Source organism: Saccopteryx leptura, chromosome X, assembly GCF_036850995.1.
Source record: "Saccopteryx leptura isolate mSacLep1 chromosome X, mSacLep1_pri_phased_curated, whole genome shotgun sequence".
Classification (NCBI taxonomy): domain Eukaryota; kingdom Metazoa; phylum Chordata; class Mammalia; order Chiroptera; family Emballonuridae; genus Saccopteryx; species Saccopteryx leptura.
Genome location: NC_089516.1, coordinates 77,464,071 through 77,491,215, shown reverse-complemented (window position 1 = coordinate 77,491,215; position 27,145 = coordinate 77,464,071). Strand labels below are relative to the sequence as shown.

At 38.9% G+C, this 27,145-nt stretch overlaps 1 protein-coding gene across 1 annotated transcript in view; it reads left to right on the top strand.

The window, feature by feature from the left end:
• Positions 1-27,145, top strand: part of CHM (CHM Rab escort protein) — a 185,730-nt gene that overhangs the window by 54,738 nt on the left and 103,847 nt on the right. The window contains exons 4-8 of the mRNA XM_066356271.1: positions 1,744-1,868; positions 17,489-17,864; positions 22,103-22,219; positions 23,314-23,434; positions 26,915-27,140. Coding sequence (XP_066212368.1) covers positions 1,744-1,868; positions 17,489-17,864; positions 22,103-22,219; positions 23,314-23,434; positions 26,915-27,140 — 965 coding nt within the window. The remainder of the gene's footprint in view (positions 1-1,743; positions 1,869-17,488; positions 17,865-22,102; positions 22,220-23,313; positions 23,435-26,914; positions 27,141-27,145) is intronic.

Below are 27,145 nucleotides of genomic sequence, written 5' to 3'. Positions count from 1 at the left end.
TGGGAGTTTTCTGCACTCAACACAATTAAGAGTAAAAAGAGAGGAATTCTTCAATGTATTGATGAGGAAATGAGAGTTTGCCTTTCAAATATATGCCCAAACATTGAAGAAATCGCTAGGACACATCAGGCTCATGTTTCTCAGAAATACAAGAATGAGAAAACTTAACACATTTCACCGGGATCTGCCGAATTTACTAAATCTTACTAAGAATGAATCTATAGCCTGATCTGTGGTGGCACAGTGGATAAAGCGTCGACCTGGAAATGCTGAGGTCGCCGGATCGAAACCCTGGGCCTGCCTGGTCAAGGCACATATGGGAGTTGATGCTTCCAGCTCCTCCCCCACTTCTCTCTCTCTGTTTCTCCTTTCTCTCTCTCTCTGTCTCTCCCTCTCCTCTCTAAAATGAATAAATAAAAAAATAAAAAAAAGAATGAATCTATATATATATATATAAAAAGATAACTTTTTTGTCATTTTGGTTTTTTTTAACCTCTCTTTTTTACGAATTCTAAAAAGCATAACTCAAAAAATGTAAAAATGTTTTCTTAATATCAGAATAAATTTAATATCGTTGTATTTATTTCATTTAATTACCATAAAAGCATGCTTGGACTTTATATTATTTTTCTTTAATATTTGACTTAATTATTATAGCATATTTCTCAGAAATTTGTATATAATGCACCTACAATTATTTGTAGGATTTAAAATGCGTCCTGACTTTAAAAAGTTTGAGAACCACTGCTCTAGGCCGATGTTCTACCACTAAGCCAACAGGCTAGGGCCACAAGGAAACTTAAAAAAACTATTGCCATACTCTGTCAAATCTGTAAATTTGGAAATTTTCTGAGATACATTTACTTAGAACAAAGAGTATGACAGTTATATTTCACTACTCATTCTCTGGGTATATATAATATATTTTGTAAACTTTTTTTCTCTGAGATACTTATCAAATAGATTAAATTTTTAAACAGATTAAAATTTGATCCATGACATTTGGGAAAGGTATGTTTTGACATCTTCAAAAATTCCCTATATTCAAACATTGCTGTATCATAACTTTCTCCATGAACTGCAAGTACGAATTATCAAAAATTTTAAAGGATCACTTTCAATCTTTAGTGATAATTTATATCATTTATTATACTTTCTTGTTTTGATTGTCTTTCAGAATACAAAATAGTAAGGGGTTGGTTATTATTGATTACTGAAGTCCTTAGTTATGTTGAGCTGAGTCCTTTTCAAAAACATGTTTACATTTATTCAATATTTGACATGGTTAGTGATCACCCTTCGAGGATCCGAGAGTAAGGAGAAGGAAATAATTTTGAAGCTGCAATTTTGGCAACAAAATGTAAACACTTGATTATTAACAAGTAATAATTGGAACAGAGAAGCTTGAGTCTTAGCAGATGGAGCATTAGTAGTCCTAGCTTTTAAGCAATGTCAAAACAGCTGTCAAATGACTACATCAAAATATCAAACAAATATCCTGATAGAAATCTGTAAACCAGACCTAGCTTTTGCTAGGTTAGAGTTTATATGTTGTTTTCCTTTCCTTTCTTCGAAGTTGGCAGACTGCTGCTGGAGTCCCTTCGGTGACAAAACGAGCTATCCCTCTTTGAGGTTAACGGGATGAAAGGAAAAGCGTGAATTTATAAACATACAGATTTTCTCAGAATAGGAGAGGTTCAGATTGTTCAAATAATTGAAATTTCTCACCTGTATTTTGTTTAGGAAAACAGCGATGTTGTTAATGAAAGTGCAGCCTGGCAAGAACAGATCCTTGAAAGTGAAGAAGCCATTGCTCTTAGCAAGGTGGACAGAACCATTCAGCATGTGGAAGTGTTTTGTTATGCCAGGTATGAAAATTATTAGGATATACTAAGTTAATTACTTTTTAAACTTCTTAGGAAAAAGCCAATAGAGATAATGTAGCATTGGTTGCTATGCATCTAATAGATATGCTGGTTTGCCTTTTTTTTTTTTTTAACAATTCATTTTAGAGAGAGAGGAAGGGCAGGAAAAAGACAGAGAGATTTGTTGTTCCACTTATTTATGCATTTATTGGTTGATTCTTGTATGTGCTCTGATGGGGGATTGAAATCACAGCCTTGGTGTATTGGAACAATGCTCTAACCAACTGAGCTACCTGGCCAGGGCCTTGTTTGCCTGTTTAACAATGTAACTTTAATTTTTTCTGTTTAGATACTAATATCTTACATTAATGACTTATAATTTACTAAGCTCTTCTAAATTCATTATCTTATTTGATTCTTACCAGTAACCTGTGCTAGGATAGGGCAGATGGTATTAGTTGCCTTTATTTTTCTCAGATTCTTCAGTAAAACTAAAGAAGAGTAATATGCTGAATGCCCCATCGTTTGCTAAATGTGAAGGCCACACCCAAGCTTGGTAGTAGTGGAGCCTAAGATTAAAACCCAGAGTCTAGTGTTCTTCTAACTCTTCTTAGATAATATGCAAAGTAGCAAAATGGAAAATACAGACCACTCATCTTAGATAATTTGTATAGTATAATGGACAATTATAATTTAAAATGTAAAAAATCAGATTGAGTAGTCATAACATTTGGGGACACGTGTAAATAAGGATAGAACAGTGGGAAGTAGGAATGTTTTGAGTGTCTCTGACAGAAAATTCATTGTTTTAAAACATTTGAAAAAGTTTATTTCTTCAAATGACAGGGTTGACAGTCTGAAACGTAGCAATCACATATTTCAGCAGTTATAGACTTGAGGGGTTTAGAACATCAGACTGTCACACATTTTTTTTTTCTGTATTTTTCTGAAGCTGGAAACGGGGAGAGACAGTCAGACAGACTCCCGCATGCGCCCAACCGGAATCCACCCGGCACGCCCACCAGGGGCGATGCTTTGCCCACCAGGGGGCGATGCTCTGCCCCTCCGAGGCGTCACTCTGTCGTGACCAGAGCCACTCCAGCGCCTGGGGCAGAGGCCAAGGAGCCATCCCCAGCGCCCGGGCCATCTTTGCTCAATGGAGCCTCAGCTGCGGGAGGGGAAGAGAGAGACAGAGATGAAGGAGAGGAGGAGGGGTGGAGAAGCAGATGGGCGCTTCTCCTGTGTGCCCTGGCCGGGAATCGAACCCGGGACTTCTGCACGCCAGCCGACGCTCTACCACTGAGCCAACCGCCCAGGGCCTCAGACTGTCACACATTTTAATAGTAACTAAAACTTAAAATCCAAGGCATGGCCCTGGCCGGTTGGGCCAGTGGAGGGAGCGACCACACAGCGTGTGGACATCCGGGGTTCAATCCTTTGGTTTTTCTTTAGTCTTTATGTCAATTGGGGTCTGTAGTTTGTAATCACTGAACTGACACATTTTGAATGCAGAGCAAATGATCTCATTTTCAATTTTTGGTTTCTTCAGTTTCATTTTTGGAACTACTTAAAGTAGTAAAGTAAAAGATTGGTGGGAGGAGATTTGTTTGAAACCAGAGAAGTAGAACTCTGCTCTGCGTTCCTCTGGTCGCCCATGAGAGTGTGGAGCAAGAGGAGAACTGGGCTCATGCTCACTGTGTCTCCATGTACTTGGTCAGGGAGCTGGTTGTTAATGTCACGTGAAGCAGGAAGAGCCCCCCTGCAGGTATCTAGAAACAATTGCTTTTAACAAGCTTGTCTATGTCTAAAAACTGTTGTTGGGTTTTCATTCATTTATTTATTTTTTTGTGACAGAGAAAGAGAGAGACAGATAGGGACAGAACAGACAGGAAGGGAGAGAGATGAGAAGCATCAGTTCTTTGTTGCAGCTCCTTAGTTATTCATTGATTGCTTTCTCATATGTGCCTTGACTGGGGGGCTATACCAGAGCCAGTGACCCTTTGCTCAAGCCGGTGACCTTGGGCTCAAGCTGGCGAACTTGGGGTTTCGAACTTGGGTCCTCTGTGACCCAGTCTGACACTCTATTCACTGAGCCACTGCCTGGTCAGGCTGTTGTTAGGTTTTTCTTTTTTTTTTACAGAGACAGAGAAAGAGAGTCAGAGACAGGGATAGACAGGGACAGACAGACAGGAACGGAGAGATGAGAAGCATCAATCATTAGTTTTTTGTTGCGCGTTGCAACACCTTAGTTGTTCACTGATTGCTTTCTTATATATGCCTTGACCGCAGGCCTTCAGCAGACCAAGTAACCCCTTGCTCGAGCCAGCGACCTTGGGCTCAAGCTTTTGCTCAAACCAGATGAGCCCGCGCTCAAACTAGCAACCTCAGGGTCTCGAACCTGGGTCCTCCACATCCCAGTCAGACGCTCTATCCACTGCACCACCGCCTGGTCAGGCTGTTGGGGTTTTGATAGGAATTGCATTAAAGCTATAGATTAACTTTTGTAGAATTGACGTCTTGATCATTTTGAGTCTTCAGTCCACCAGCACAGTATGTCTCTTCATTGATCTAGGTCCCCTTTGCCTTCTTTGAACAGAATTGTATAGTTTTCAGTATGCCAGTCCTGTATATGTATTATTAATTGTATACCTCTGTATATCATAGCAATTGGAGCATTTGTAGTTGTAAGTGGGTATTGTCTTTTGATTTTGGTTTTCAAATGTTTGTAACTGGTATCTAGAAACACAATTGCTTTTTTATTGTTGATCTTATATCTTGATATCTTGCTGACCTGACTTACCAGTTCTAGGCATATGTTCAGAGAAAACATCTCCAGGTTATTTTGACATTTGATTATGCTGCATTCCCATCATCCCAAGTCAAATTGTCTTCTGTCACCTTCTATTTGGTTTTCTTTGTGCCCCTCCCCTCCCTGCACCCCATTTCTCTCCCCCCCCACCCTGTAACCTCCACACTCTTGTCCATGTCTCTGAGTCTTGTTTTTCTGTCCCACCTATGTATGGAATCATATAGTTCTTAGTTTTTTTCTGATTTATTTATTTCACTCAGTATAATATTATCAAGGTCCATCCATGTTGTTGTAAATGATCCGATGTCATCATTTCTATGGCTGAGTAGTATTCCATAGTATATATGTGCCAAAGCTTTTTAATCCACTCATCCACTTACGGACACTTGGGCTGTTTCCAGATCTGCGGTATTGTGAACAATGCTGCCATAAACATGGGGGTGCATTTCTCCTTTTGAAACAGTGCTATGGTGTTCTTGACGTATATTCCTAAAAGTGGGATAACTGGGTCAAAAGGCAGTTTGATTTTTAATTTTTTGAGGAATCTCCATACTATTTTCCACAGTGGCTGCACCAGCCTGCATTCCTACCAACAGTGCAGGAGGGTTCCTTTTTCTCCACATCCTCGCCAGCACTTATTCTGTGTTGTTTTGTTGATGAGCGCCATTCTAACTGGTGTGAGGTGGTATCTCATTGTGGTTTTAATTTGCATTTCTCTAATGATTAGTGATGTTGAGCAATTTTTCATATGCCTATTGGTCATCTGTATGTCCTCTTTGGAGAAGTGTCGATTCATTTCATTTGCCCATTTTTTGATTGGATTGTTTGTCTTCCTGGTGTTGAGTTTTACAAGTTCTTTATAAATTTTGGTTATTAAACCCTTATCAGATGTATTGTCAAATATGTTCTCCCATTGTATAGTTTGTCTTTTTATTCTGTTATTATTGTCTTTAGCTGTGCAGAAGCTTTTTAGTTTGATATAGTCCCATTTCTTTATCCTGTCTTTTATTTCACTTGCCCGTGGAGGTAAATAGGCAAATATATCACTGCGAGAGATGTCGGAGAGCTTACTGCCTATGTTTTCTTCTAAGATGCTTATGGTTTCATGGCTTACATTTAAGTCCTTTATCCATTTTGAGTTTATTTTTGTGAATGGTGTAAGTTAGTGGTCTAGTTTCATTTTTTTGTAGGTAGCTGTCCAATTTTCCCAACACCATTATTTGAAGAGGCTGTCTTTACTCCATTGTATGCTCTTACCTCCTTTGTCAAATATCAGTTGTCCATAAAGGTGTGGGTTTATTTCTGGTTCTCTGTTCTGTTCCATTTATCTATATGCCTGTTCTTATGTCAGTACCAGGCTGTTTTGAGTACAATGGCCTTGTAGTATAACTTGATATCAGGAAGTGTGATATCTCCCACTTTATTCTTTTTTTTCAAGATTGCTGAGACTATTCGTATTTTCTTTTGGTTCCATATAAATTTTTGGAATATGTGATCTATATGTTTGAGGTATGTCACTGGTATTTTAATTGGTATTACATTGAATTTATCAATTGCTTAGGATAATATAGACATTTTAATGATGTTTATTCTTCTGAACCATGAGCACGGTATATGCTTCCACTGGTTTGTATCTTCCTTGATTTCTTTTATCAACGTTTTATAATTTTCTGAATACAAGTCTTTAATCTCCTTTGTTAAATTTACTCCTAGGTACTTTATTTTTTTGGTTGCAATAATGAACGGGATTGCTTCCTTAACTTTTCTTTCTGACAGTTCATTGTTGGTGTATAAAAATGCCTCTGATTTATGAGTATTAATTTTATACCCTGTCACCTTGCTGAATTCATTTATCAGGTCTAATAGTTTTTTGACTGTGACTTTAGAGTTTTCTATATATACAATATCATATCATCTGCCAGTAATGATAGTTTTACTTCTTCTTTTCCAATTTGGATGCCTTTTATTTCTTCTTCTTCTCTGATTGCTGTGGCTAGGACTTCCAGAAGTATGTTGAGTAAGAGTGGTGAAAGGGGGAACCCCTGCCTTCTTCTTGATCGTTAAGTGGATTGCTTTTAATTTTTGCCCATTAAGTATGATGTTGGCTGAGGGTTTTTCATAGATGACCCTTAACATGTTGAGGTATGTTCCCTATATTCCCACCTTGCTGAGATTTTTGATCATGAATGGTTGCAGAATTTTATCAAATGATTTTTCTGCATCTATTGATATTATCATATGGTTTTCTTCTTCCTTTTGTTTATGTGATGAATCACATTGATTTGCAAATATTGGACCAGCCTTGCCTCCCGAGAATAAATCCCACTTGATCGTGGTGTATGATTTTTTTCATATATTGCTGGATCTGGTTTGCTAATATTTTGTTGAGGATTTTAGCATCTAAATTCATCAGGGATATTGACCTATAATTTTCTTTCTTTGTGTTGGCTTTTCCTGGTTTTCGAATCAGAATTATGCTCACATCATAAAAGGAGCTTGGAAGTATTCCTCTTGATTTTTTTTTTTTTTTTGTATTTTTCTGAAGCTGGAAACGGGGAGAGACAGCCAGACAGACTCCCGCATGCGCCCGACCGGGATCCACCCGGCATGCCCACCAGGGGCGATGCTCTGCCCACCAGGGGGTGATGCTCTGCCCCTCCGGGGCTTCGCTCTGCCGCGACCAGAGCCACTCTAGCACCTGGGGCAGAGGCCAAGGAGCCATCCCCAGCGCCCGGGCCATCTTTGCTCCAATGGAGCCTCAGCTTCGGGAGGGGAAGAGAGAGACAGAGAGGAAGGAGAATGGGAGGGGTGGAGAAGCAGATGAGCGCTTCTCCTATGTGCCCTGGCCGGGAATCGAACCCGGGTCCCCTGCACACCAGGCCGATGCTCTACCGCTTAGCCAACCGGCCAGGGCTTCTCTTGAATTTTTTGAAATAGCCTGAGAAGGATGAGTTCGTTCTTCTTTGAATATGTGGTAGAATTCACTTGTGAAGCCATCAGGCTCAGACTTTTCTTTGTTGGAAGTTTTTTTGATAACTGTTTCCATCTCATTTGTTGTAATCAGTCTGTTTACGTTTTCTGATTCTTCCAGATTAATTTTTGATAGATTATAAGTTTCAAGGAATTTGTCCATTTCATCTAGGTTGTCTAGTTGTTTTTTTTTTTTGGAATACAGTTCTTCATAGTAATTTCTTAACAATATTTTGTATTTCTGTTGGGTCAGTTTTTACTTCTCCACTCTCATTTCTAATTTTATTTATTTGAGTCATCTCTCTTTTTTCTTGGTGAGTCTGGTTAAAGGTTCATCTATCTGTTTACCTTTTCAAAGAACCTGCTCCTGGTTTCATTGATCCTCTGTATTGTTTCTTTAGCCTCTACGTCATTTATTTCTGCTCTGATCTTTATTATTTCCTTCGTTCTACTAGCTCTGGGCTTTACTTGCTGTTCTTTTTCTTGTTCTTTTAGATGCAGGGTCAAGTTGTTTATCTCAGCTTTTTCTAGCTTCTTCAGGTATGCCTGTAATGCTATGAACTTCCCTCTCAGGACTGCTTTTGCTGTGACCCATAATTTTTGAATTGATGTATGCTCATTATTGTTCATTTCTAGGAATTTTTTTATTTCTTTTTTGATCTCATTGTTAACCCATTCGTTATTTAATAACATGCTATTTAGTTTCCAAGTGTTTAAGTATTTTTCAGTTTTTTGTTGTCGTTGATTTCTTGTTTCATGCCATTGTGATCAGAGAAAATGGTCGATATGATTTCAATCTTCTTAAATTTGTTGAGACCACTTTTGTGCCCTAACATGTGGTCTATCATGTAGAATGTACCATGAGCACTTGATAAGAATGTATATTTTGTTGCTTTAGGGTGAAAGGTTCTGAAGATATCTATTAAATCTAGTTCATCTAGTGTATCCTTTAAGTCTGTTGTTTCTTTGTTAATTTTCTGTCTTGAGGATCTATCTAGTGATGTTAGTGGGGTATTGATATCTCCTATTATTATAGTATTGCTGTTGATCTCACCCTTTAAGTCCATCAAAGTCTGCTTTATATATTTTGGTGCTCCTGTATTAGGTGCGTAGATATTTATAATGGTTATATCTTCTTGTTGCATTGCTCCCTTTATCATTATGTAGTGACCTTCTTTATCTCTTACTATAGCCTTTGTTTTAAAGTCCATTTTGTCTTATATAAGTATTGCTACCCTAGCTTTTTTTTTCATTTCCATTTGTGTAAATATTTTTTTCCATCCTCTTACCTTCAGTCTATGTGCATCTTTTGTTTTAAGGTGTGTCTCTTGTAGACAGCATATGTATGGTTCCTGTTTTCTTATCCATGCAGCTACCCTATGTCCTTTGATTGGATCATTTAATTCATTTATATTTAAGGTTATTATTGATATATATTTGTTTATTTCCATTTTATTCTTTAAAGCTGTATTACTGTTTTGCTATATTCTTTTTCCACTTTGATCTGTTTATAACAGGCCCCATAGCATTTCTTGCAGCATTGGTTTGGTTGTAGTGAATTCCTTGAGTTTTTTTTTGTCTGGGAAGCTTTTTATTTCTTCTCCAATTTTAAACGATAGCCTCACTGGATAAAGTAGTCTTGGTTGTAGGCTCTTGTTCTGCATTACTTTGAATATTTCTTGCCAATCCCTTCTAGCCTCAAGTGTTTCTGTTGAGAAGTTGGATGTCATCATTTTGGGGGCTCCTTTTTAGGTGATAGCCTTTTTTTTTCTTGCAGCTTTTAATATTTTCTCTTTGTCACTTAGCTTTGGTATTTTAATTATGATGTGTCTGGGTATAGATTTTTTTGGGTTTCTCTTTAATGGAGTTCTCTGTGCTTCTTGAACTCATGAGATGTTTTCCTGCATTAATTTGGGGAAGTTTTCAGCTATGATATGATTGACCAAAGTCTCTATCCCTTGTTCTTTCTCTTCTTCTTCAGGAACCCCTATAATGCAGATGTTATTTCTCTTCATGTTGTCACAGAGCTCTCTTAGAGTTTCCTCTGACTTTTTGAGTCTCTTTTCTTTTTTCTGCTCTGCTTCTTGCCTTCATTTATCTTGTCTTCTAACTCGCTAATTCAATCATCAGCTTCATCCATCCTACTTTTAGTTCCTTCCATTGTGTTCTTCATTTTTGATATTGTATTTGTCATTTTTGACTGATTCTTTTTTATTATTTCAATGCCCTTTTCATATTTGCTATCTCTTTATTTAGGTGTTTGTAATGACCATCTGTTTTTGTTTCAACATTTTTGAGCATTCTACCAATCATTATTTTAAACTCTGCATCTGTTAATTTGGTTATATCTGACTCAATCAGATCCTTTTCTAGGGATGTCTCTTGATTCATTTGTTTTGCATTTCTCTGCCTTCTCATTTTGTCTGTGTATAAGAAGATTTTGGCCTCTGGAGTTCACTGGGTGTGGCCTCTGTGTTCCCTAGGTGTGGTCTGTCTGCAGGGCTGCCACCCCCCTGCCGCTGCTGCCTAGGGGCGTTTAGGTATCGATGTTGCCAGTGCCAGCCCACTGGGGCTGTTGCTGTGGTTTCTACCTCTCCTCCATGGTAGGGGTCAGTTCTAGGCATTTTTTTGGAGTGGGTAGATTCCTTGAGAGTTTTACATAGGCAGTCATGTCTGACAGTCATGTCTCCTGCAAAGGGCAGGGCAGACCTTGTTGGCCTTGTTGATGGAGACGTGTATGGCATCCGCCTGTGGTTGCTGCGAGAGGGCTGTACAAAAGTCCAGAGGCTCCTGCAAGCACTTCTGTTTTGGAGAATGCTTTCCCTCCAGTCCTTGCCTTCAAGCGAGACAGACAATTTTCTTCCGTTCTCTATTCCTCTCGTGTGTTTTGAGCTGCTGCCCTAATGCTGTTGCTTAGAGCTAGTGAGTTCCATTAAGTTTGTGCACGGGCCCTTTAAGAAGAACCCCTGGGACTTTTGGGCCATCAGGCACAGTCAGCCACAGTCCTCAGGTTTTTACAGCCAGAAGTTATGGGAGCTTTCTCTTCCTGATGCTCTTTCTAGAGTCAAAGGATGGTGGTCATGCTTCCAGAAAAGGTTTTTATGCCATGAAAATCTCTCAATATGAAAGGAGGTGGAAGAGTTTTCCTAATATGTGTGCTTTTTTTATTATTATTTTAGTGAATTTTTACCAATATCCCTCAGTTTTTACCAAAGATCCATCTTTGGCTAAAACTAGATAACCTGCTCACTCCAAAAGTGATGCCTAGAAAGGTCAGTAAAATGACCATAATGGGTTTTGCTCAGCTATGATCCATCCTGGTTTAGGGTGCCTTCTATCTGATAATTAGAAGAAAATTTCAGCTCTTGTGTTAGGAGGGGGGTAATTAATGGTTGGTAAGTGGGTAACCAGCAGTAACTGCTCTCCCACCTTATGCAGTTTTATTATTGGAGAAGGTGACAAGAGGTTGATATTTTAGCTATGCAGCATTTTATCTTTGTAATAAATAGGGAACTGTATCTACCAATATATTATGTTGCAGCAATTCAAAATTGATTACAGTGGTTTTTTTTCCCGGTTTTTGTTTTGTTTGATTTTTGTTTTTTAGTATTACTATTTTCTGGAACAACAACTTTTGATAGTGTGATTTTTGTAACTCTTAGGAGTAACTGTAAATGTTGATTTGCAGGATTGAAGAGTTGGGTAGCAGTATAACATACACTGTGTATATCAGACATGAATAGCCTTACAACAACGTACATACAGCAGAGTAAAAGAATACAGTCTCTTCAACAAGCTATACTGGGGAGAAAAGGCCCAATAGCTTAAAAATAAGTAATGAGCACCTATGCTGAAGCATTAATCAGCTGGTTGGTAATTTTCATTTGATTCATCTAAAAGGGTGACTGTAACAAGGCGAGAATATGACACATTCACTTCGAGACATTCTTTTGTTATTGCCATTAATTGATAAGCAATATTGCATAGTATCAGAATGTATACCTCCAGAATTCTCAGGGTATATTGAATTTTGGGCAATTAGTAAGAAATTTTGTTATACAAAGCAGTATTCAGCAGTTGCAGTTAGGTAAAATTATCTAAGAAATATTGTTAAATTGTATTATTGTAAATGGCCTTTGAAATTCAAATAAGCAATATATATCACATTAAATTTCATTGCCAAAATCTTTTTATTGAAAATTTTTATAAGAACTAATGATACATATTTTCCCCTTTATATGTTGAAATTATAGTTGCGTTTTAGAACTCAGATTCCTTTGAGAAGCATATAATCCAGTGTCATTTATTTTCAACTGGCAAGTGTGTTTTTATACTTTTCAAATATTTTAAAATTAATGAAATTGAGTTATTATTTTATTCTGAAGTTCGCTTCAAAAGGTAGAACTATCTTTTTTTTAGACTCTTTTTTTAAACCACAACATAAAGTTTTAAATTTGAGGAAAGATAAATGAAGAAAAGAATTTTGCTTACTTAGGAATGAAGTTTACATTTTTAGAATTTTCTGGTGTCTTTCTGGCTTCTAGTTAGCTATTAAATTCAACTTTGATAGAACTTCAAAAAGGTGGTTGTTAATGGCAAGTAAGGACATTATTGTGTTTCTTTTTTTTAGAGAGAGAGAGGGAGATGAACAGACAGGAAGGGAGAGAGGTGAGAAGCATCAACTTGTTGTTGTAGCACCTCAGTTGCTCACTGATTGCTTTCTTGTATGTGCCTTGACGGGGGGGGGGGAGGAGGCTGCAGCAGAGCGAGTGACCCCTTGCTCAAGCCAGCGACCTTGGGCTTCAAGTTAGCATCCTCAGGTCAAGCCAGCAATCATGGGGTCATGTCTATGATCCCACACTCAAGCTAGCTACCCCACGCTCAAGCTAGTGAGCTTATGCTCAAGCCAGCGACCTTGGGGTTTCGAACCTGGATCCTCGGAATGCTAGACCTATGGTCTTTCCACTGAGCCACCACCTGGTCAGGCGACACTACTGTGTCTTTAATACAGATTTTTTTAATGTAGTGCTAGGGATTTCACCAAATTATGATGGTGACAACAGTAAAACTTACTAGCTAATGTATGTCGAATGAATTCACAAAGAATAATTTCTTTCCTTACACATACCTTTGTTTAAGTATTTTGATGTATATCTCTTAGATTGTCCAGCATTTGTTGGTGCATTTCATTCTCTCTGCAAAGTCCCCTTTCCCAAAATGCAGTGGAGAGTTACTGACTAGAGCAGCCGCTGTTTTCAGGGTGTCATCACTGTGGTCTGTAATAAGAGAAGTTGCTACATCCTGTCTTACCTGTAAAGTGTAATTAATTATCCTGTCATTTTTCAGATTAATTTTTAGGCATGGAACTTTTGCTGAAAGTTGTTATTTTAAATCCTTCATGGTTTATTTGGTTTTCAAAATAATGAAGGTGAATGCAGAGCACAAACAATTTTGTAGAAAACATGCAAATTACATTTTGTATTACCACCCTTCATTTTGAGTGGCACAGATGTCTGTGGTGCTACTGTGTGGTTATGTGGCCAAAGAGCTTTCAATATGTGCTTTCTGTACATGTGTTTTGAGTTGTCTGTTAAACTGAGGGAAGTTTAAAAATATCTTGTTTTATTTTTTTTTAAATTAAGTGAGAGGAGGGGAGGGATTCACTTGGAAAGCCTACTAGAGGATGATGCTCTGCCCATTTGGGTGTTGCTTCATTGCTCAGCAACCTACCTCTTGTTAGCGCCGGAGGCGGAGGTTTATGTAGCCACCCTCAGTGCCCTGGCCAACTCACTCCAGTCTAGCCAAAGCCATGGCTGCAGAAGGGGAAGTGAGAGAGAGAGAGAGAGAGAGAGAGAGAGAGAGAGAGAGAGAGAGAGAGAAAAAAGTGAAAGGCAGAGGAATGGAGAAGCAGACAGGTGCTTTTCCTGTGTGCCCTGACTGGGAATTGAACCTGGGACGTCCACATGCTGGTCGACACTCTACCACTGAGCCAGCCGGCCAGGGCAACACTATTTTATATTTGATTAGTATCTTATGTTTGAGTAATCTTTTAGAGTTTATTTACTATTTTTCATGTATGATAGCTCATTTATATTACAACAGATGAAATGATCTTCATTTTATAGATCGGTAATCTGACAGATTGGGAGTTGTGTAATATCTGCAAAGTAACGCCTCTTGGACTAGAACTTCCCTGACAATAGTTTCCTAGCTCTGAAAAGTATTATTGGAACGTTAATAATGTCAAGTCCTTTTTCATTATATTTAATTAAAACTACTAGATTATGACAGTAAAATTATCATGGCATTTTATTTCTTGACATTTAAAAAAAAGTCATTTTATTCTTTCATTTTACCCTTTTTTATTGCAATGTTTATTGTGTTATTTTAATGAGGCTCTGTTTTAACTGCACCCAGACTTTTGAATTTATAATCTATTTATTTTTCATGGCTTATTTTCTTTTTAAGAGAGAGAGAGAGAGAGAGAGAGAGTGACAGACAGGAAGCGAGAGAGATGAGAAGCATCATCTTGTAGTTGCAGCACTTAAGTTGTTTTTGGTTGCTTTCTCATATGTGCCTTGACTGGGGAACTCCAGCCAAGCCAATGACTCTTTGCTCAAGCCAATAACCTTGATTCAAGCCAATGACCATGTGTCTGTGAGCCCACGCTCAGACCAGCGAAGTTAGGGTTTTAAACCTGGGTCCTCAGCGTCCCAGGCTGATGCTCTGTCCCTACACCACCTCCTGTTCAGGCCATGGCGTAATTTTTTTCCCCAAATACATTTGTTTCATACATTGTTTATATATATATACACACACACATTCCATTCTTTGCTGGTATGAATAATTCATCAAGCATTTATTAGATATTGTGGTTATAGGGCAATACCGTAGATATTATGAGGAACAGAGAAGAAGAGATGTTAGGGTCTTCCTTTGACAATTAAAGTATGATCAGAGGATAAAGTATATTCTGTATGATCAGAGGATAAAGTATATTCTGAACAATCCAATGACTATTAAAAAGGAACTGATAAAATAATGCAAGGTAAACTTCATGTGTGTATTATGGTGGCATGGAGTTATATGTAGGATGATGAGTGGTTGGTTAGGGACAGCTTCTTCAAAGTGAAATTTAATATAAAGTTTTTATTAAATATAAAACTTTATATTTAAAGAGTTGATATATTTTTGAATTACATCACTACTTTGAGGGGGGGATTATGATATGTGGAGGGGAAAGAATAACCCAGAGTAAACAAATTCTATGGACCAAAACAGAGATTAGAGTTGATAATTTAGGCTTTAGAGATACCGTATTTGAAAGTAGGAAAGATGAGACCATAGAAAGTAGATAAAGAAGGTGATTTGGTTTGAATAGAAGAACAGGAAGATTTTATATGATGGAGTTTACATTAAAATTTTTTACCATCAGCATTTTATTTTTATTAAACTTATTGGGATGGCGTTGGTTAATAAGATTGTATAGGTGTCAAGTGTGCAATTCTGTGATACATCATCTGTACATTGCACTATGTGCCCACCACCCAAAGTCAGTCATCTGTTACCATGCATTTGACTCCATTTACCCTTTACTACTCCCTCCCTCCTTTCCTCTGATAACCAGCGTACTGTTGTCTGCATGTATGAGGTACAGTTTTATATCCCCCGTATGAGTGAAATCATATGGTTCTTAGCTTTTTCTGACTGACTGATTTTGTTTAGCATAATGTTCTTAAGGTCCATCCATGTTGTTACAGAATGGCAGTATTTCATTTTTCTTATGGTCAAATAGTATTGTATTGTATATATGTACCACCTCTTTTTTATCCAGTCGTGTATCAAAGGACACTTTGCTTGTCTCCCTATCTGTGATACTGTGAATAATGCTGCAGTGAACTTAAAGATAAATGAAGATAAAACATTTATTTCCATAAATAAATGTTTTCCAATATTTCAGGTAGATACCCAGAAGAGGGTTTGCTGGGTCACATGGTAGCTCTAGTCTTAATTTTGTGAGTAACCTCCATACTGTTTTCCATAATGGCTGTTCCAGTTTACATTCTCACCAGCAGTGAATGAGGGTTCCTTTTTCTCCACAACCTCTCCAACACTCATTATTACTTGTTTTGTTTATAATAGCTATTCGTTGTTGTGTTTTTGTCCAAGTGAGAGAAGGGGAGATAGAGAGACAGACTCCCACATGCACCGTGACCAGGCTCTCCACCTGGCAACTCTTGTTTTGGGCCAGTGTTCTTCCCTCTGGGACCATGCTTGCAACCGAGCTATTTTTAGTGCCTGAGGTGGTGGCTCCACAGGGCTATCTGCAGTGCCCAGGGCCAATGTGTTCGAACCAATTGAGCCATGGCTGTGGAAGGATAAGAGAGAGAGAGAGAGAAGAAGGAGAGGGAGGGGTGGAGAAGCAGCTGGTTGCTTCTCCTGTGTGCCCTGACCAGTAATTGAACCCGGTACATCCACAGGCTGGTTGACGCTGTACCACTGAGCCAACCAGCCAGGGCCAATAATAGCCATTCTAACAGGTGTGAGCTGTTTTTAATCCTTGAGCTGCCAATTAACCAATTAACAGACGCTTACTTCCAAATGCCTCTCATTTGCAAGGCAGTTTCTTGTTGGGCAGTGCTGAGCCTTGGGACAACTCGGTGGAGGATAGAACGTCATGGAGAAAACAATGGCACTGAGAATGTAAACTCCAGTAGTGGCTTTGGAAGTGGGGCTTCCAGTGGAGTAATAAACACGAATACTAAAACAGCATTAAAGAGAATAGAAAGATTCTGTAGATTCTACATTGTGATAAGACAGCTTCAACTTTCCTGACACTTTTTTCTAGCTCTTTTTTTTTTTTTTATATATTTTTCCGAAGCTGGAAACGGGAGAGACAGTCAGACAGACTCCCGCATGCGCCCGACCGGGATCCACCCGGCACGCCCACCAGGGGGCGACGCTCTGCCCCTCCGGGGTGTCGCTCTGTTGCGACCAGAGCCACTCCAGCGCCTGGGGCAGAGGCCAAGGAGCCATCCCCAGTGCCCGGGCCATCTTTGCTTCAATGGAGCCTCGCTGCGGGCGGGGAAGAGAGAGACAGAGAGGAAGGAGAGGGGGAGGGGTGGAGAAGCAGATGGGCGCTTCTCCTGTGTGCCCTGGCCGGGAATCGAACCCGGGACTCCTTGCATGCCAGGCCGACGCTCTGCCACTGAGCCAATCAGCCAGGGCCTCTAACTCTGTCTTAACACCAGCACTCATAATAATGTTTGATAGCTGCCGTTGTTGAGAATTTGCTGTGTGCCAGGCACCGTGCCCAGTTCTTTGCATGTGATGGCTTATTTAATCTTCAGGATAATCTTGTGAGGTAGGTGGCATTAGCTACCTATGGTCCAGAGGAATAATAGCCCTGTTATAGATGGATCATCTAGATCAGAAAGGATAAGTAACTTGTCTGAGTTCACAAAGTCATCTAGTCACAGGGTCAGGGTTTGAGCCTCTATTTGTTTTTTCAGAAAGCGATGCTCATAAGCACTATTTTGATTTGTTTCTAAAATACATTTCCCCTCTCCTCTTTAAAGAATCAAAAATATACATATGACACAGCCTGCTTAACTCTGAAATACTGGTTGTTCTTTTTCTAAATCTTAATAGTGTATTGAAACGTGAGCAGAATGATGAATGTTTAATGGGTGGGTCACAGAAGGTACCACACACAGTGACTGACCTTGGAAAGATTAAGTGGGATCAAGAAATAAAGATTGCCATTGAAAGTTACAATAGAGAACTGTGGCCAGGTACAGTGATCAGAAGTGTGGTGTTGATTACTATGATAATTTCTCATTAGTCAAGATTTGCATGAAGCTGTCGAAGAGGCTGGTGCACTGCAGAAAAATCATGCATCAGTGACAGCTGCGAACTCCACAGAAGCTGCAAATCCTGCCAGGCTGTCCACGGCTGAGTCACCGCCTGGGACCACGGAGCCCGTGGAGCACATGGCCAGCGGGGATGCAGGGACAGCCCGGGGAGCCCCTGATGTGGAAGCCACAGTGGGGGCAGAGAACCCTGGCGATGATACTGGTGTCCTGTCAACTTCACAAGGGGAAACAAGTGAAAACATGCCAGTAGCCGAAGACACTGCAGAACCACCAAAGAAAAATAGGATTACTTACTCGCAAATTGTCAAGGAAGGCAGGAGATTCAATATTGATTTGGTATCAAAGGTAAGTCCCGATTTTTTGCCCATCTGATCATAGAACAAGACTGATTTGCAGTGGATTGGAAATAGCATCTTGGCCCATGAACTCGGTTTTTATCATTTTATTCTCTGAAGTTTAGAAGATTTGTTTTAGAAAGATATAATAGGCATACATTTTAAATTCAGTTAAATATCTTTAAACGCAGGTTAAAAGCATTACACAGGCTCGGAGCTGTGTTGCAAGGATGCTTTTGTGCTGGAGCACAGGGTCCACGCTGATGTCCCGGACTACCCAGGGACAATTCTATCAGGAGAAAGACGCTAATGATCCTTATTACAGATTCGTAATTGATTATTTATAATCAATCTGTTAAGTGAGGTTTTTTTTTTTTTTTCAGCCCTAATAGTAACCATTTTAACATCTATGTGATAATGAACATTCTGGAAAAAAAGTGCGGTTTTGAAAATTGTTCAGGTGTGAGGGCTTCAGAGAATCATTTCATAGTCGTGGGGACAGGAAGGCTGGGAAGAAGGCTGTTGTCTTCTGGTTACGTTTCCATCCTTTCCTTGGATGTGAGGTCTGTGTCCTAGTCTTAGGCAGACACAGTATATTGCATTGGGTTTTTAGAAAGCAAGTCTAACTTTAGTGCCGAAGAATAGAAAATCGGTAAGATAAAGGGTGGTGGCCGAAAAGAGTTAAGCTGTAGGGCTGGCTGAGTGAAAATGTAAGAATAGAGATCAAGACCGGAGGTTGAGGGCAAACAATAAGACGTTGACAAGAAGTAGGAGAGGGCAGAGGGTAGCATCAGTCCACCCACAAAGCTAATGCTTTGCAACTTAATGTACTCTCCGAGTTCCAAGTCACAGAGCAGGGAGCGTGGCCGATGGCATGCTCCTCAGATTTGCGGATACAGCCCCGTGTCCTCACTGCTGCTCTCTGAACTTGTTGCCTGAAAATATGAGGGCTTTCTTCTTTTTTAACTACTGACTGTTTCTTTTTATCACTTAGCTCTCCGTGTCCGATTCCGTCCTGGTCCGAGTTAGCTTCTGTCTTGCTCCGCCTTCTTCCCATGTTGCCTTTGCTGTTGACTTGTGGCTGGCAGGTGAATCATAGCTCGCCAGTAGGCCTCCTGTTCTCACGAGCAGGAAATAGTTTTAAAACAAACGAACAAAAAACCCCACTGGATGTCAAGTAACAAATAGTTTTTGTTAGGATAATTTCATTTTGAATTAGTTACTTGGGATTTGGAATGCCTTACTTAAATAAACACTGAAATAAATAATGGTTAAGAATCAAAGCTAGCTCATAGCAGTCTTTAACCCTTAGGGTAATGGAAATACAGTATAAATCTGGCACAGCAAATTAGTAGAAGACATTGCTTTTTCGTTTTTGGAGTTTGTGTAGGAATCTGTGTACTTGAGTGAAAAGGTGACTGATGGTCGTAGCGGAGGGGGCGATAGTTTATTAGATGCTAGAGCTTTCAGGAGACTCTGAAGGTGATTTCTGAGTATTTTTATGAGCGTGAATGGTTCATAACAGTGCTCAGGGTAAATTTAAAGCAAATATGTTAAGAGGCGTCAAGGCAATTGTACTTTGTTCTGGAAAGTGTTTATGTACTCATACATTTAAATAACCAATAATAACTTACTGTACTCATTCTAACAAAAGGAGAAGGTAAAGAATGTGTAACCATAGCAATATAAGAGGATTACTATCATTTTTTAATGTTAGTCATTTGGAGAACATTTTTTGAGTACCTACTGTGTACAGAGCATTGTATTCCATGATCATGGGGCAATTAGTCACTATTGGAGATTTTATCAGTTCTAATAATTGCAGTTATTACATCTAAGCTTATGGATGATTGCCAAATACCTACCACAAGCCCTACTTTTTCCTAAAGTTCTGTTTGATATCTCCAAACTACTTGACACTTGTACATGCGTTGAATGCAGCCTATTCACAAGTGATCTTACATCTCAGGGTAGGTTAGTTAAATAATATACCATCTAGTGTTATACTGATTCTTAGACCAATAAACAAGATGATCAAAGATGAAGTTCTTAGAATTAAAACTCACTTCTAAAAACATCCATAACCTTACTAATTATGGAAGCAACATGCCATGTAAAGCAAAAATGATTACTTATTAAATCTAGTTGCCATCATTTTAATCAAGGTGAAGGATTCTTTAGCCTTTCACCACTGTGAAATTTCTGTGCTTAGCGCACTTAGTGATGAAAAAGAAGCTTAAGTTTAAATATGGTAACATACTCATTATTTCTATGCTTTAGATAAAAGTTGAGAATAGTTTTCATTGAAATGTGTTTTCACTCTTGAGTGATATCTTAAATGCATTGCTTTTTAAGCTGTCATTAAATCTTAAGCTTTATTAGATCTCATTAAGGGTATGTACCTTTTTTTAGAGAGAGAGAGAGAGAAGTCAGGAAGGGAGAGAAGTGAGAAGCATCAACTCATATTTGTGGCACTTTAGTTCATTGATTGCTTTCTCATATGTGCCTTGACCAGGGGCCTCCAGTCGAGCTACTGACCCCTTGCTCAAGCCAGCGACCTTAGCTTCAAGTGACTGACCCTGGGCTTCAAGCCAGAGACCATGGGGTCATGTTTATGATCTTGCGCTCAACCCGGCAACCTCAGGGTTTCGAACCTGTGTCTTCAGCATCCCTAACACTCTACTCACTGTGTCACCACCTGGTCAGGCAAGAGTTACATACCTTTTATGTTTGATATATTAATATTTGTGAAATTATAATAAGTACTGAGGGATTATTGAAACTCAAATATTTTTTAAACAAATGAGTTATTTGAAGCACCTTTTTTATTATAATACCAGATTTAAGACTTGGCAACATATCCTCAAAAGCATGGGCTTATATCAGTTGTATAGTATGTTAGGCTAAAAGTAATGGAGTAACATGCCATAATTCAGTCAGTAGAATTGGAATAGTTAAAAAAAAAAAAGGCCAATATTGTTTGTTTTGCACAATGCTAGACTAATAAGTATTTCATAGAATGCACTTAACTCATCGTTTATTAACAGAATTTTTTTTACTGGCTTCTTGGACATGCAGTCTAATGATTTAAATGTATTTTGAAATTCTCTTTTTGTTTGAAATAAAGTTAATTTTTAAACATTTTATTTTCCTTATTACAGATGTAACATTTAAGTTTTTAACATTTATTGCGTTATAGACACTTAAAGGTGTCTCAATAAAGAAAATAGTCAAATGTGTTGTATTGAACCATTTGGTTAAATTTGAAACATGATAGTTAATACTATTGAAATGTTTTTTGTCTCTCTGATATTGGTTATGCCAGATGTTAAAAGATAAAATCAATCACTCATGTTGGCAATAACTGGCCATCCTCACTTCTTGAGAAAGGCATATTTCAGATAAATCTAGACTGTTGGGATTACAGAGGACCTTACAATTTGTGTCTTTTGGTGGAAATGCATAACCAATTTTTTTTTTTTTATTTGATGAGGAGGTCCAGTGAGCTAGTTTCTTAACAACCACCTGGCCTTCTATAAGGCTACAGTTCCTTATCTAAAACCCTTGAGGTTTGGTGTGTTCCATTATTCAGATTGAAAAATAAGTATTTTAGATTAAGCCCAAAAAAAACCACCCCAAAACTCATAGACACTGAAACAGTATGATTATTACCAGAGGGAAGGAGATAGGGGAGAAGGTAAAAGAGAGTAAAGGGGGGATAAATGGTGATGAAGGGAGACTTGATTTTGGGTGGTGAACACAGAAAACCACATTCAGGGGATGTATTATGGAATTGTACATCTGAAACCTGTATAATTTTATTAACCAATTTCACCCCAATCACTTTAATAAAAATATGTATTTTAGGAAGTAATACAGAACATGAGCTCTGCTCTATATGATGTCACAGTCTTAGTGGCATCTGAGGAGGCGGTCTAATGAAATCTATTAATATTTCTGCAGTCAGATATATGAAGATTCACATTGAGTGGGACAAAGGCTGAAGAATCTTTTATCTATTTGGGTCAGGTTTTGTTGCCAAACTAGGTCTGAAAAACCTTTGGATTCCAGAGTTTTTCGGATTTTGAATTTTAGATAATCAGTTGTTACCCTGTAATATGTTATGTACCTATTAATAGGTATAATGCTTTTTACAAATAATTCAACACATAACAAAAATATGTATCTTTATTTTCTGTTCTCAGTTTCTCCTTTTATTTCATCCTCTAAAATATTTTCTTGGTACAGCTGCTGTATTCTCGAGGATTGCTAATTGACCTTCTAATCAAATCTAATGTCAGTCGTTACGCAGAGTTCAAAAATGTCACCAAGATTCTTGCATTTCGAGAAGGAAGAGTGGAACAGGTACTATGCTGGTCCAGTGTTGTAACTGGATATAAGCTTAAGTTATTATGTTTTCCTTTGATAGGATAAAAAAGGTAAGATTGTTATTTTCCTAGCAAAGCAGAAAATCCCAGTCTTGCATGATGATTTACAAATGTAACTAGTATGAGATTGCTCAATTAAAAATCATTAATTTTCTCACGAGGACTTCTGCAGCTTGATGTTGGTGTTGAGTAAGTGTTCATTTTGGGCAGTGTTGCTAGATTTGAGCTGTCTTTTTTTTTTTTTTGTATTTTTCTGAAGTTGGAAACAGGGAGGCAGTCAGACTCCCGCATGTGCCCTTCCAGGATCCACCTGGCATGTCCACCAGGGGGCGATGCTCTGCCCATCTGGGGCGTTGCTCTGTTGCAACCAGAGCCATTCTAGCGCCTGAGGCAGAGGCCATAGAGCCATCCTCAGCGCCCAGGCCAACTTTGCTCCAGTGGAGCCTTGGCTGCGGGAGGGGAAGAGAGAGGAAGGAGAGGAGGAGGGGTGGAGAAGCAGATGGGTGCTTCTCCTGTGTGCCCTGGCTGGGAATCGAACCTGGGACTCCTGCGCGCCAGGCCGACGCTCTACCACTGAGCAAACCGGCCAGGGCCTGTCATCTGTTCTTAGTTAGAGGTGGCGTGCCATTGGACTTTCTTAAAAAAATACTTTATTTATTGATTTTATGGGGTTGGCGGGTGGGGAGCGGGGAGCTAGAAGAATCAACTCATAGTTGTTTCACGTAAGTTGTTTATTGGTTGCTTGTCATATGTGCTTTGACCGGGCAAGCACAGGGTTTCGAACAAGCGACCTCAGCGTTCCAGGTCAATACTCTCTCTACTGCGCCAGCACAGGTCAGGTGACATTGGCCTTTTTAATGGTCTAAGGAGCAACCTGGCAAATTAAGAGAGCTCATGAATTAATTAGCTATGAAGTCAACAGAGATGCCTTTTAAACTAATGGAAGGTAAAGTGAAACAGCCAGACAAGAATGGAAATAATAATCTTGTTATACTGAAATGAAACGGTGTGTTCTGGAATACTTGTTTATCACTAGGAAGCAGTTTTTTACCTTAAAATCATGTGTTTCAGGTTCCTTGTTCGAGAGCTGATGTTTTTAATAGCAAGCACCTTACTATGGTGGAAAAGCGAATGCTGATGAAGTTTCTTACATTTTGTTTGGAATATGAGGATCGTCCTGATGAATACAAAGGTACTGTTTTGCACATATTTGTGTTCTCCAGTTATTTGAACTTTCTTATTATTTTAATATGCTTGCTCTGATATAGTGCACCCCTTATTAGTCTTTTAAAATATATTCTTACTGAGCACTCTCCACTAGGTTAGCCATGAGCAACATGTAGCAATTTAAACTTAAATTAATTAAAATTAAATAAAATTTAAAATTCAGTTCCTCAGTCAAAGGAGCTACATTTCACATCCTCTAGCCACATATGGCTGGGGGCGACTGTGACCGCAGTGAGCTAGAGAGCATTTAGCACTGAAGAAACGCTGTGCTGTGTGGTACTTTTTATTCTTGTTAATTAAATATTGCTGTCAATGGGGTCTTCGTGGATGATACAGGGAATTCACAGGGGATTTGTCCAGGACCCGCAGTGGATGCCTGAAATTGCAGAGTACCAGATGCTATATACACTATGTTCTTTCCTATACATAAATCTAACTTATGGCATCTCTTTGATATATCTGAAATGCCGGCATCACTATGTTTGCACGTTGTGGCTATTACTAAGTATAAGACTAAGGGCCTGAACAGGTGGTGACGTAGTGAATAGAGCTTCAGACTGGGATGCAGAGCTTCAGACTGGGATGCAGAGGATCCAGGTTTGAAACCCTGAGGTCGCCGGCTTGAGCGTGGGGTCTCTGGCTTGAGCCTAAGGTTGCTGGCTTGGGGAAGGGGTCACTGGCTCTGCTGGAGCCCCCTGGTCAAGGCACGTATGAGAAAGCAATCAATGAACAACTAAGGTGCTACAACTCTGAGTTGATGCTTCTCGTCTCTCTCCCTTCCTGCCTGTCCGTCCCTGTCTGTCCTTCTCTCTGTTTCTCTCTCTGTGTTACACACACACATACACACTTGAACACAATCACTACAATGCATTTGATCTGATTGCTGAGATGGCTGTTGAGTGAATATGGCGCATGCATTGTGACTACAGGGCAGAGGGGTGGCTCCAGGCCAGGGCGGGATGGGGTGGGGCGGATCTGGACAGCACAGGATTCCATCATGCCACTTAGAACTGTGTGCAATTTAACGTTTTTTTTTGTTTTGTTTTTTTTTTAATTTTTTTTTTAAATTTATTCATTTTAGAGAGGAGAGGGAGAGAGAGAGAGAGAGAGAGAGAGAGAGAGAGAGAGAGGAGAGACAGAGAGAGAAGGGGGGGAGGAGCTGGAAGCATCAACTCCCATATGTGCCTTGACCAGGCAAGCCCAGGGTTTCGAACCGGCGACCTCAGCATTTCCAGGTCGACGCTTTATCCACTGCACCACCACAGGTCAGGCCAATTTAACATTTATGAATTGTTTATTTCTGGAAGTCTCTATTTAATATTTGTGGACTGCAGTTGACCATGGGTAACTGAAACCCCAGAAAATGGATCCATGTATAAGGGAGTGACTATTATATTCTTTTGCATTGTGCCGTTAATTTCTTCGTCAATAATAAATTATGTTTCATTTTACAAAGATACTTGTGTTTGGAATATTGAATTTTTCATTTTGATTGATTAAAAAACAACAACAACAAGGTACCCCTGGCTGGATGGCTCAGTTGGTTGGAGCATTGTCCGGAAGCACAGAGGTTGCTGATTCAATCCCTGGTGAGGACACATACGGGATCAGATCAATGTTCCTGCCTCCCTGTCTCTGTCTCTCTCCCTTCCTCTCACACTAAAAAATATCAATAAATAAAAAAGAAAATGTAAATAAAAGAAAAAGGTAGATGGTATGGTGCAAACCACTGTATTAGAAAACAGGGTTTCTCGTGTTGGCTTTGACTCATCTCACTGTGGGATCTGGGGCCAGTTACTCTACAGTGTGTTGGAAATTGGATATACGCATTTAGTAACAGAGCTTTAAGCTGTAAGGGTATTGGACTGGAAAAGTTATCCAAAATAGGAACATATGGTTTACAATTAATTTATAAAGTACGTACAAAGAGAACTGCAGCAGTATTTTTTTTTTTTTTTTTTTTACTGTATGTGCAGATGATATTTTGTTGAGTTGGATACTTGCAAAGTGTATGGTTTGGTGACCAATGCCACCCTGATAAAATCAAATTTAAAAAAAGTCTAGCTCTTGCTTTTAACGCTTTAAGTCCATTAGATACTGTCAAATTGTTCAAAGTGGTATAAACATTCTCTCAGTAAATTTTTGTAATTTTCATTTCTTTATATAAGTAATTTTTATAAAGTTTTTTGTATTTTGTCATAGAATTGTGTTTACTATCACTAACAGTTCAATTGCATTTTTTTTCTGTTTTTGGTTTAAAGAAATAGTTTTTGGGTACCTTATCTTTTGTGGTGTGATTATAAGGCAGTAGACTGATCACACTAGTCACAAAGAAATGTTTCATTACTTTTTAGCCAGTTCATTGTTTCTAGTTTTAATAAGAAATATACATTTCAAAAAATCAACTATTTCTCCCTAGTATTATTTTCATCATAAATTTTCCATTTGTCATATGTAATGTTTCAAAATACAATTATTAGCATTACTCTGTAGCTTTATTTTCTTTTTATTGAATTTATTGGGGTGACATTGGTTCACAAACACAGGGTTCAGGTGTGCAGCTCAATAAAACACCATCTGCTCCACCCCAAGCTACGTCTTTTTTCTTCCCCATTGTGCCCATTTGCCCACCCCTACCTACCCTCACCCCCTTTCCCTTTGCCATTCCTGCACTCTTGTCTGTGTCTGTTTTCTATGGTTTTTTTTTCTGCAGTTTTAATTCATTTTGGAGAGAGAAAGAGACAGAGTAAGGAGAGAGAGATGAGCATACATTTGTTGTTGCACTTATACTGTTCACAAAAATTAAGGGATATTTCAAAATGAATATAAAACAATAAAAGAAGCATTTGATTTTTTTTATTAAACAAGAACATCAGAAAAGCAAACAATAAGTCAAAGAAAGTTGTTCTATTATGCAAATGAGATGCAAAAACAACTTATTTCATTGGTGAAAATGCACTATACAAAAGGCTAAAAGCACTGGAGTATCTGCACATTCCCCGATCCCCTAGTTTTTGTCGCTTCCTGCGTGTGTCCTGACTGGGGATCGAACCTGCAACCTCGGTGTCTTGGCATGATACTCTAACTGACTGAGCTAACCAGGGTCAATTCTGCAGTTTTAATGATAAAGTAAGATTATTGCCAACCATGGAAAACAATTGTGATGGTTAAAACGTTATTTAATGATTTTCTACTTTTTAAAATTTGTAATAAAATAAAGTTCATCATTTAAAGCTTAAAGATTATGCCTTCAATGCAATTAGAATAGTGAGATTTCTGGTTTTAATTTTTTTCCCCAAAATCACTGGTCTCTGTCCAAAATATAATATTGCTGCCCCATGCCCTCTGCCACATGTTTTAACAGACTTGATCTCATTTCTTTGTAGTGTTTTTAAATTGAAGTTTGCTTCTGATTTTACTGAATCCTCATTTTTCTTTTTCACAGCCTATGAAGAGATGACATTTTCTGAATATTTAAAAACTCAAAAGTTAACCCCTAACCTCCAATATTTTATCCTGCATTCAATTGCCATGACCTCAGAGACAGCCAGCAGCACCACTGATGGCCTCAGAGCGACCAAGCACTTCCTCCGCTGCCTTGGGCGCTACGGCAACACCCCCTTTCTGTTCCCTTTGTATGGCCAGGGGGAGTTGCCCCAGTGTTTCTGCAGGTAAG